This window comes from Triticum aestivum, chromosome 7B, assembly GCF_018294505.1.
Source record: "Triticum aestivum cultivar Chinese Spring chromosome 7B, IWGSC CS RefSeq v2.1, whole genome shotgun sequence".
In the NCBI taxonomy this organism is placed as follows: domain Eukaryota; kingdom Viridiplantae; phylum Streptophyta; class Magnoliopsida; order Poales; family Poaceae; genus Triticum; species Triticum aestivum.
In genome coordinates, this window is record NC_057813.1 from 199,817,414 (window position 1) to 199,828,427 (window position 11,014).

At 48.0% G+C, this 11,014-nt stretch overlaps 1 protein-coding gene across 1 annotated transcript; it reads left to right on the forward strand.

The window, feature by feature from the left end:
• The first annotated feature begins 297 nt into the window (after nucleotides 1–297).
• LOC100873116 (uncharacterized) lies at nucleotides 298–3,659 on the forward strand. The gene is made up of 3 exons (XM_044574779.1): nucleotides 298–875; nucleotides 1,042–1,576; nucleotides 2,389–3,659. The coding sequence occupies exons 1-3, from the start codon at nucleotides 499–501 to the stop codon at nucleotides 3,376–3,378; spliced, it is 1,902 nt and encodes a 633-aa protein (XP_044430714.1). The 5' UTR covers nucleotides 298–498; the 3' UTR covers nucleotides 3,379–3,659.
• Nucleotides 3,660–11,014: the final 7,355 nt, after the last annotated feature.

The window sequence follows — 11,014 nt, forward strand, 5'->3', positions numbered from 1 at the left end:
CGCACTCTTTATTACACCGCACGGTGTGCCGCATTATTTGTCACGCTAAAGCACCGCACCATGCACCATGGATGCCTGGGAGAACATGTCAGATAAACAATTCCGTTGGACAATGACATGTGGGCCCAGCGCCATAATATTTTTCCAATTAATCGGCCCACTTTCCAGAGGAGACCCCCTCGAAACCTTAGAATTGCCCAATCGGGCTTGGTACACGATGCTTCCATTTCCGAAGATTTTAAAAAGCGAACCAGATAAAGAAAGTGGGCAGAAAAATGGGGAGAAAAAGACGAAAAGATGGGGGCCGAACCAGAACCAAAACCTAGACGAACCACACAGAGATAGATAGGCAGAGAGGGGAAGGGAATAGGCGGGCGGGACGAGGCCAAAACAGACCAACCAAACCCTAGCGCACCTCACCGTCCATGGAGGCGGCGCTATGAGCCCTCGCCGTGGTCACCGTGTCGACGTGGCAGCGATTGGGCGGAGGGGAGGCGGATGGCGGCCAGATCGGACGATCCCGATGTCTCGCCGGAGTCGTCGTCGCCGGCGGCGGCGGCCGGCGGCGAGATCTGGGGGACTCTCGAGGAGCTGCTGCTGGCGTGCGCCGTGAGTCGCCACGGCACCGCGAGCTGGGAGTCGGTGGCGTTGGAGGTGCAGTCGCGCAGTCCCTCCGCCGCCGCGCGGCTCACGCCCACCAGCTGCCGCCTCCGTTTCCGCCTCCTTCACCGTCGGTTCGCCGCCGTCGCCGACGAGGACGGAGGCGGGGAACCTGACCCAAACGCCGCCGTCTCCGACGCGTGGGTGGATGAGCTCAGGAAGTTGCGGGTCGCCGAGCTCCGCCGCGAGGTCGAGCGATACGATCTCTCGATCGGGTAAAAAATAACAGCCAGAAAATAAAAAAGAAACATCAAACGCCTTTAGTTTCATCCTGTTCGTCCAGTGCGGCCTCTCGTGGGCCGTCCGATGCTGATCTGTCGGTCGCTGTTTATTTTTCTTTGAAAAAAAATGCTTATTATTTATTTTCGTTTGCACGGCCAGGTCATTGCAATCAAAGGTGAAACGGCTGAAGGAGGAACGAGAGAGGAGCCTCTCCGGCGAGACCACGCCGGCGTTCAAGGATGAACGGGAGACAGGGAACGAGTCGCCAGAGGAGGCTGGCGGTGAGAACGGCCTCTCCGGCGAGGCTTCCGCCCGGTCATGCAAGGAGTCCAACTCCTCAGATCTGAAGCCACCGCCGGGGCACGACTCTGGCGGTGCCGCCGCCGACGGCGACGCGGAGGCGAAGGATGAGCCGGCCGCCGGCGATATGGCCGCGAAGGATGAGGCCTCCGGCGAGTCGGTGGCCGGGTCGAAGGAAGCCGACGCGGTGAAGGAGAGCAGCGACGTGCAGAGCTCGGCCAGCCCGTCCCGTAAACGGCGTCGCCGGCTGCGGAAGGTAGGCGGTGGCGACTTGGCTTCCACGTCGGCGCCCGTGCCCCTCCCCGCCGCGGAGGCCGAGCCGCTCCTCGCCTTCCTCGAGTCGGTCCGGACCAGCAAGTCCGGCGCCGTGTTCGAGCGGCGGCTCGAGAGCCAGGTAAAAAATTTCTCTCGTTTTCTTTTCTTTTCCTGGAAGAAATCTCTTATTTACCCTTTCCCACCTTCCTTACCCTCGGTAAAAAAAAGGCACAAATGCTCAATTCATCATCTTGTTCAGCGAAATAGTTATCTCGGTTAATTAAGTAAATTAACAATAAATAATTCAATCTTTGTGCCACATCGAGATCCGTTGGCCGGCAAGACGTAATCACGAAACTATTATTCTGATTATTAGGCAACAAAAAATACATCAGCGACCATACACGTTTGCGTTGCTTCCAAACTGGAATAACCCCTCTACACATCTTCGTCGAGGGAGAAGAGCACATGGAATCTGGCTGTTCGCACGGTCTCGTCGTCTCGTTCGTTACGTACTGGCACGAACGCGATCGATCTGGACCGTCCAACCCGCGGTGAGCTGGGGATAGGCAGGGCAGGCGGTGCGCGTTGCCTGGTGGTGGGCCCCCCGTCCCAAATACCGATGTCTTCGTTGGCGATGCTGGTGGGCCCTTCGTGTCGGCCACTTGGTACTAGTTGCCGCCTGCCCCCGCCAGAGAATACAATCCAATCTAACCTTCTCCTCCAAATTGGCTGCTATTTTCTCCACAAGGAAAATGGAGAACAAATCGTGGTCTCACATGCGCGCTGTGTCGGTTTTCCTATTTGAAACTGATTTTCTTCCTAACTTTTTCTTTCGTACTCCGTCCCAAAATATGACTCAACTTTATACTAGCTTCAATAATATAATATAATAATCGTTGGTGCTTCTCTCTCTTTCTCTGCTCACCGACCCACCGAAACTATGTGCAGGAGAGCGGCAAGTACAAGGGCACCATCAGGCGCCACGTGGACCTGGAGATGATCGGATCCAGGCTGGAATCCGGTGGGGCCGCGGGCGGGCCGGACAGCGCTTGCTACGCGTCGGCCTCCGAGTTCTTCCGCGACCTTCTGCTGCTATGCGCCAACGCTCTCGTCTTCTTCCCGCGTGGCTCGCCAGAGCACGCCGCTGCGACCAGGACTCGCGCGCTCGTCTCCAAGCGCATCTCCGCGACTCTCCAGAGGGACGGCCTCGAGACGGTGGGGAAAGCTGCTGCCCTGGTCGGCGGTGGCTCCTCGGCGGGCGGCGCCAAGAAGGCCAAGGCGGATGCTGAGGTCGCCGGTTCGCTCCTCGAGAAGGCCGCGCCGATCATTGTTTGCCGGAAGCGGAGCTCCATTGCGAAGGCTGCTGCTGCTAACAAGGAGAAAGTGGAGAAGGAGGACACGGATGAAGATGAGGAGTTCGACGAGGGAAAGAAGAAGGGAAACGCCAAGGACAAAGCCAGGGGTATGAGGACCAACAAGGGTCGGGCTCCTGTCAGGAACGCCGCTCCAAATCAGAAAACTGGGAAGGCTTTGGAGGGTGCCGCAGCTGACGAAAGGACGAAGAAATCTGACAAGATGGGTGGCAGCGGCAGCGGTGGCAAGGCGGCGGCGGCGGCGGCGGCAGCAGGTGGCGTCATCAAGAAGCGGAATGCTGTGGACTTCCTGAAGCGGATGAAGCAGAACTCAGTGCCGTCAACGGAGAGAGTGTCGTTGCTAGAGACACTGAAACTCTCTGCGACAGAACAGAAGAAGGCTGCCAAGGCTGATGGCCGGAAAGAGCCGGGCAGCTCCTCGGGCTCCAAGAAGGCTGCCGAGACAGCGTCAGGAGGGAGGAGAAGCGTTGGCCGGCCGCCGAAACGGGCAGCTGCGCCTCCGACTCCTCCACCATCCAAGAGGGTGAAGGACGACCGGCCGACGAGGAAGCGCGGGAAAAAGTGAGCGAGTGGGAGACATCAGGAAGCGACGGAGTCTCAGCTGTGTGTACATGTTGTAGGGTAGGAGCTCCTGGGTCTTTTGATTCCAGTGTTGTAGGAAATGGCGCGATGGATGGGTTCTACTAGTAGTTTTCCTTTTGGACGGGGGGTGTACGAAACTGACTTGGCGCGCGTCTCTCCGCTCGTGGGACTCGGGGAAACAGTGTTCCCCTTCGAACTGTTGTCCTGTATGTTTTGGACTAGAATTTGGAAGATTTATATACTAGAAGCACACCGATCAAAAGATTGACAAATTAGTCACCTCTGGAGTTGGGCCGGTTGCATGCCGCTTGTTTGATTGATGCCTCTGTGTCCGTCAGATCGAAGCCCTCACATCGTTCGTTTTTCCACAAAAGAAACACAGAACGCAAGCAGGATGGCAACGCAGGCAGCGGAGCGCCGCCGACACCGTTATTACTGTTTGAGGCGACCGATATCAAATCACCGCCGGCTCGCTGCCCTCGCAGGTTTTCAGGACGCCGTCGCTGTACACAACAGTCGCCGTCTTCGTTGTTGCAACTAGTCGTCACAGTCATAGCACGTCCGTCACAATACCACCGTGCCGTTGGTCGCAGCTCTCGGCGTGTTTTGCACGCTTGTTCTCAACTTTTCCTACGCCAATTGAAGCTTTTCTTACGCGGGTTGAACCTTCTCCCCCTCCTAGTTTTTTTAGCATCAGTACAGACACAAGCGCTCATATATACGCGCATACACTCACCCCTATGAACGCACACACGCACACTCTATCCCTATGATCACCTTCGAAAGACTGAGCCGGCATATCATCTTGAGATTTATGAAGTCACCGTAGGCGCCTCGTCATCGAAGGGAACGCCTCCTCCCACTGAAAGCGCATCACCGGAAATCCTAAAATAAATCCAGGAATAATGCGAGCACCAGGATTTGAACCCTGGTGGGTTGGGAATACCACTATCCACCTAACCATCTCAACCACAGGTTGGTTCGCTCTCCCCCTCCCAGTTGAATCTTCTTTCCACATCGGCCAAAGATTTTTTTTTCTGCCGGTAGAAGCTTTCGCCAGCATCCCCCGCCGCCGGTCGCAACACACATTGTTACTGGTTCCAGCAACGCGCGCTGCCGGTTGCACCTCGGTTTTGGACGACTGCAACACCGCTTGCTGTAGGATCGAAAGTATGTCTAGAGCGCGTGCTGGGGGAGTGATTAGACTACTTGACCAAATAAAAATATAACATTTTCCCAATTTTAGTTGTGGACAGATTTTACCAATTAACACAAGTCAAGCAATCAACATACACATGCAATTTTAAGAGTGTAGCAGCGGAAAGGAAAACGTTGCATATGAAGGTAAAGGGAAGGGTTTGGAGAGTGCGAAATGCAATGAAGACACGAAGATTTTTGGCGTGGTTTCTAACGTACGTCCACGTTAATGGAGACTTCAACCCACGAAGGATAACGGTTGTGCGAGTCGGAGGGCTCCACCCATTAATGGTCCACAAAAAAGCAACCTTGTCTATCCCACCATGACCATCGCCCACGAAGGACTTGCCTCACTCGAGTAGATCTTCACGAAGTAGGCGATCTTCTTGCCCTTACAAACTTCTTGATTCAACTCCAAAACTTGACGGAGTCTCCAGGCGACACCTAACCAATCTAGGAGACACCACTCTCCAAAAGGTAACAAATGGTGTGTTGATTATGAACTCCTTGCTCTTGTGCTTCAAATGATAGTCTCCCCAACACTCAAATCTCTCTCACAGATTTGGATATGGTGGAAAGATGATTTGAGTGAAAAGCAACTTGGGGAAGGCTAGAAATCAAGATTCTTGTGGTAGGATTGGAATATCTTGATCTCAACAAATGAGTAGGTGGTTCTCTCTCAGAAAATGTATGATGGAAGTGTAGGCACGTTCTGATGGCTCTCTCTCATATGGAGAAGGGGTGGAGGGGTATATATAGCCTCCACACAAAATCCAACAGTTACACACATTTGACCCATCTCGGTGAGACCGAATAGCTAAACTCGATGGGACCGATTAGTTCAAAATGTGAATATTAGGAATCTCGGTGGGACCAATGTGCTAGAGCTTTAGGGCAAACATCATCTTGATGACACCGATTGCATCAACTCGGCAAGACCGAAGTGAAGCAATAAGGCAACAGAGAGAATGCCAAGCCAACTCGGTGAGACCGATTGCATAACTCGGCGAGACCAAAATAAATGCAACAAGTCACAGAGCGTTGGCAAGGCCATCTCGGTGAGACCGAGAACCGTATTGGTGTGACCGAACTGTTAGGGTTTCTGAAAGATCATGAATGACGCCTAGAGGGGGAGGTGAATAGGCCCTTTAAAATAATTACGGTTTAGACTTGAACAAATGCGGAATAATCCTAGCAGTTAAAACAACTAGGCTCACCTATGTGCACCAACAACTTATGCTAAGCAAGATAAACAACTAAGTGATAGCAAGATATATGACATGAAACATTATGGCTATCACAAAGTAAAGTGCATAAGTAAAGGGCTCGGGTAAGAGATAACCGAGGCACGCAGAGACGATGATGTATCTTGAAGTTCACACCCATGCGGATGCCAATCTCCGTTTGAAGAGATGTGGAGGCATAATGCTCCCCAAGAAGCCACTAGGGCCACCGTAATCTTCTCACGCCCTCGCATAATGCAAGATGCCGTGATTCCACTAAGGGACCCTTGAGGGCGGTCACCGAACCCGTACAAATGGCAACCCTTGGGGGCGGTCACCGAACCCGTACATTTTGGCAACCCTTGGGGACGGTCGCCGGTACCCGTGAAATTGCTCGGGGCGATCTCCACAACATAATTGGAGACCCTTGATAACCCACAAGTATAGGAGATCACAATAGTTTTTGAAGGTAGAGTATTCAACCCAAATTTATTGATTCGACACAAGGGAAGCCAAAGAATATTCTCAAGTATTAGCAGTTGAGTTGTCAATTCAACCACACCTGGATAACTTAGTATCTGCAGCAAAGTATTTAGTAGCAAAGTTGGAAGTAACGGTAATAGTGGCAAAAGTAACAGTAGTAGTTTTGTAGTAATTGTAATAGTGGCAACGAAAAAGTAACTAAGCAAAGATCAATATGTGAAAAGCTCGTAGGCATTGGATCAGTGATGGATAATTATGTCGGATGCGATTCCTCATGCAATAGTTATAACATAGGGTGACACAGAACTAGCTCCAGTTCATCAATGTAATGTAGGCATGTATTCCGAATATAGTCATACGTGCTTATGGAAAAGAACTTGCATGACATATTTTGTCCTACCCTCCCGTGGCAGCGGGGTCCTATTGGAAACTAAGGGATATTAAGGCCTCCTTTTAATAGAGTACCGGACCAAAGCATTAACACTTAGTGAATACATGAACTCCTCAAACTACGGTCATCATCGAGAGTGGTCCCGATTATTATCACTTCGGGGTTGTCGGATCATAACACATAATAGGTGACTATAGACTTGCAAGATAGGATCAAGAACTCACATATATTCATGAAAACATGATATGTTCAGATCTGAAATCATGGCACTCGGGCCCTAGTGACAAGCATTAAGCATAGCAAAGTCATAGCAACATCAATCTCAGAACATAGTGGATACTAGGGATCAAACCCTAACAAAACTAACTCAATTACATGGTAAATCTCATCCAACCCATCACCGTCCAGCAAGCCTACAATGGAATTACTCACACACGGCGGTGAGCATCATGAAATTGGTGATGGAGAATGGTTGATGATGACGACGGCGACGGGTTCCCCTCTCCGGAGCCCCGAACGGACTCCGGATCAGCTCTCCCGAGAGAGTTTAGGGCTTGGCGGCGGCTTCGTATCGTAGAACGCAATGAATCCTTCTCTCTGATTTTTTTCCTCGAACGTGAATATATGGAGTTGGAGTTGAGGTCGGTGGAGCTCCAGGGGGCTCACGAGGCAGGGGGTGCGCCCCCACCCTCGTGGACAGGGTGTGAGCCCCCTGGCCTTGATTCTTTTGCCAATATTTTTTATTTATTCCAAAAAATTGCTCCGTGGATTTTCAGGTCATTCTGAGAACTTTTATTTCTGCATAAAAATAACACCATGGCAGTTCTGCTGAAAATAGCGTCAGTCCGGGTTAGTTCCATTCAAATCATGCAAGTTAGAGTCCAAAACAAGGGTAAAAGTGTTTGGAAAAAGTAGATACGATGGAGAGGTATCAACTCCCCCAAGCTTAAACATTTGCTTGTCCTCAAGCAATTCAGTTGACAAACTGAAAGTGATAAAGAAAAACTTTTACAAACTCTGTTTGCTCTTGTTGTTGCAAATATGTAAAGCCAGCATTCAATTTTTCAACAAAGATTATGAACTAACCATATTCACAATAACACTTAGGTCTCATGTTTACTCATATCAATGGCATAATCAACTAGCGAGCATTAATAATAAATCTCGGATGACAACACTTTCTCAAAACAATCATAATATGATATAATAAGATGGTATCTCGCTAGCCCTTTCTGAGTCTGCAAAACATAAATGTAGAGCACCTCTGAAGATTAAGGACTAACTAGACATTGTAATTCATGGTAAAAGAGATCCATTCATAGTCATACTCAATATAAATTAATAGTAATGCATGCAAATGACAACGGTGATCTCCAACTGGTGCTTTTTAATACGAGGGTGATGACTCAACATAAAAGTAAATAGATAGGCCCTTCACAGAGGGAAGCAGGGATTTGTAGAGGTGCCAGAGCTCAATTTTGAAGAAGAGATAAATAATATTTTGAGCGGTATACTTTCAATGTCAACATAACAACTAAGAGATCTCAATATCTTCCATGCTACACATATTATAGGCGGTTCCCAAACAGAATGGTAAAGTTTATACTCCCCCACCACCAACAATCATCAATCCATGGTTTGCCCGAAACAACTGGTGCCTCCAACTAACAACAATCCTGGGGGAGTTTTGTTTGCAATTATTTTGATTTGATTTGAGCATGGGACTGGGCATCCCGGTGACCAGCCATTTTCTCGTTAGTGAGGAGCGGAGTCCACTCCTCTTGAGAATAACCCACCTAGCATGGAAGATATAGACATCCCTAGTTGATACATGAGCTGTTCGAGTATACAAAACAGAATTTCATTTGAAGGTTTAGAGACTTGCACATACAAATTTACTTGGAACGGCAGGTAGATACCGCATATAGGAAGGTATGGTGGACTCATATGGAATAACTTTGGGGTTTATAGATTTTGGATGCACAAGCAGTATTCCCGCTTAGTACAAGCGAAGGCTAGAAAGAGACTGGGAAGCGACCAACTAGAGAGCAACAACAGTCATGAACATGCATTAAAATTAATAGACATTGAGTGCAAGCATGAGTAGGATATAATCCACCATGAACATAATTATCGTGAAGGCTATGTTGATTTTGTTTCAACTACATGCGTGAACATGTGCCAAGTCAAGTCACTCGAATCATTCAAAGGAGGATACCACCCTATCATACCACATCACAACCATTTTAATAGCATGTTGGCACACAAGGTAAACCATTATAAACTCCTAGCTAGTTAAGCATGGCATAAGCAACTATAATCTCTAATTGTCATTGTAAACATGTTTATTCATAATAGGCTGAATCAAGAACGATGAACTAATCATATTTACAAAAACAAGATAGGTCGAGTTCATACCAGCTTCTCTCATCTCAATCAGTCCATCATATATCGTCATTATTGCCTTTCACTTGCACGACCGAACGGTGTGTAAAATAATAATAGTGCACGTGCATTGGACTAAGCTGGAATCTCCAAGCATTCAATTCAAGGGAGAAGACTAGGTAATATGGGCTCTTGGTTAAATCAATAACAATGCATATAAGAGCCACCCAACATTTTCATCATGGTCTTCTCCTCTCGAACCCCAAAGAAAAGAAATAAAACTATTTACACGGGAAAGCTCCCAAGAAGCAAAAGAAGAACGAGAAATCTTTTTGGGTTTTCTTTTAATTACTACTACTACAAGCATGGAAAGTAAACTAGCTAAAAGCTATAACTATTTTTTTTGTTTTTTCTTAAGGTTTATCAAACACACAAGAAGAAAGCTTAGAAAAGAAAATAAACTAGCATGGATAGTACAATGAAAAAGTATGAGCACCGACAACTAGAATGATTGTGTGAACATGAATGTAATGTTGGTGAGAAATACGTACTCCCCCAAGCTTAGACTTTTGGCCTAAGTTGGTCTATGCCCATGGATTAGAGCTACTCTCTCCGGTGTACTAAGGAGTGTCATCTGAGTGCCACTAGCGCGCGATCTCCTCCGGATCCCACTTATAAAAGGACTATCGATAAGGGTCAAGTGATGGTTCCGGCTCAGGCTCTGGAGCTGGTGTCTGGCTCCGGTATGCGTAAACGGCCTCCGGCAAGACGAGGTACGTGCTAATCGAGTTGGTCGTGGAGGAAGTCGGCGAGGCCTCCGTGACGCGAGGGAGATTATATTTGGGCTTTTTATTCTCCTTATTTTGTTTATCCTTCGAGCTTTGTCTTGAAGAGCCCCTCAAAAACCTCTTCATCATTTTCTAAAAATTTCTGAAATTTTTAGTAACTCAAAATAAAATTGAACCAAACTCAACAAAGTTGATAGCAACTACTCACACAAGTGCCTAGAGACTATATCATGCATTAGAACTACTTGGGACCATATAAATTTGACATGCAAGCTCAAGAACAGGGTCACCTTAGCAGCAAGAATTTGCAATGAATAAAGCACTAGAGCAAAAACTAATTGGACCATTGGGGGAGTCACATACCAAAGAACAATCCCCCAAAGCAGTTTTGTGAGTGGAGCTTTGAGCAAGGAGATCGAAAATGGCAGCAAGATGAGCTTGAACTCGTGCTTGAGCTGGTTGGTGAATTTTTTTTGGGAGGAAGAAGAAGTGTGTGGGTGCAGGAATGAGTGGAGGGGGGCCACCAGGGGCCCACGAGGCAGGGGGCGCACCCCACGGGGGTGGGCGTGCCCTGGACCGTCGTGGCCAGGCACTGGCTCCCCCTGATGTGTTCTTAGTGCCAGATATTCTCAAATAATCTAGAAAAAAAATCATATTTCATTTTCAGGGCATTTAGAGAACTTCTATTTTTGGGGTATTTTTTTATTGCATGGATAATTCAGAAAACAGACAGAAAAATACTATTTTTGCTTTAACAGAAAGTAAAAGGAGGATACAAAGAGTTGTGCTTTCTAACTTCATCCATCTCATGCTCATCAAAAGGAATCCACTAACAAGGTTGATCAAGTCTTGTTAACAAACTCATTCCGAATCGCATGAAACCGGAGAATTTTCGAATAGCACTAGGTTACCTCAACGGGGATATGTACATCCCCAATAATAAGAATATCACATTTCTTCTTGACAGTAGGAAGAGGAAATTCAAAACCTCCAATAATAATAGTTGGGATTTTTACAATAGAATTGCTACTGTGAACTTGAGGTTGTTTCCTCGGAAAATGTACTGTATGCTCATTACCATTAACATGAAAAGTGACATTGCCTTTGTTGCAATCAATAACAGCCCCTACAGTGTTCAAAAAGGGTCTATCA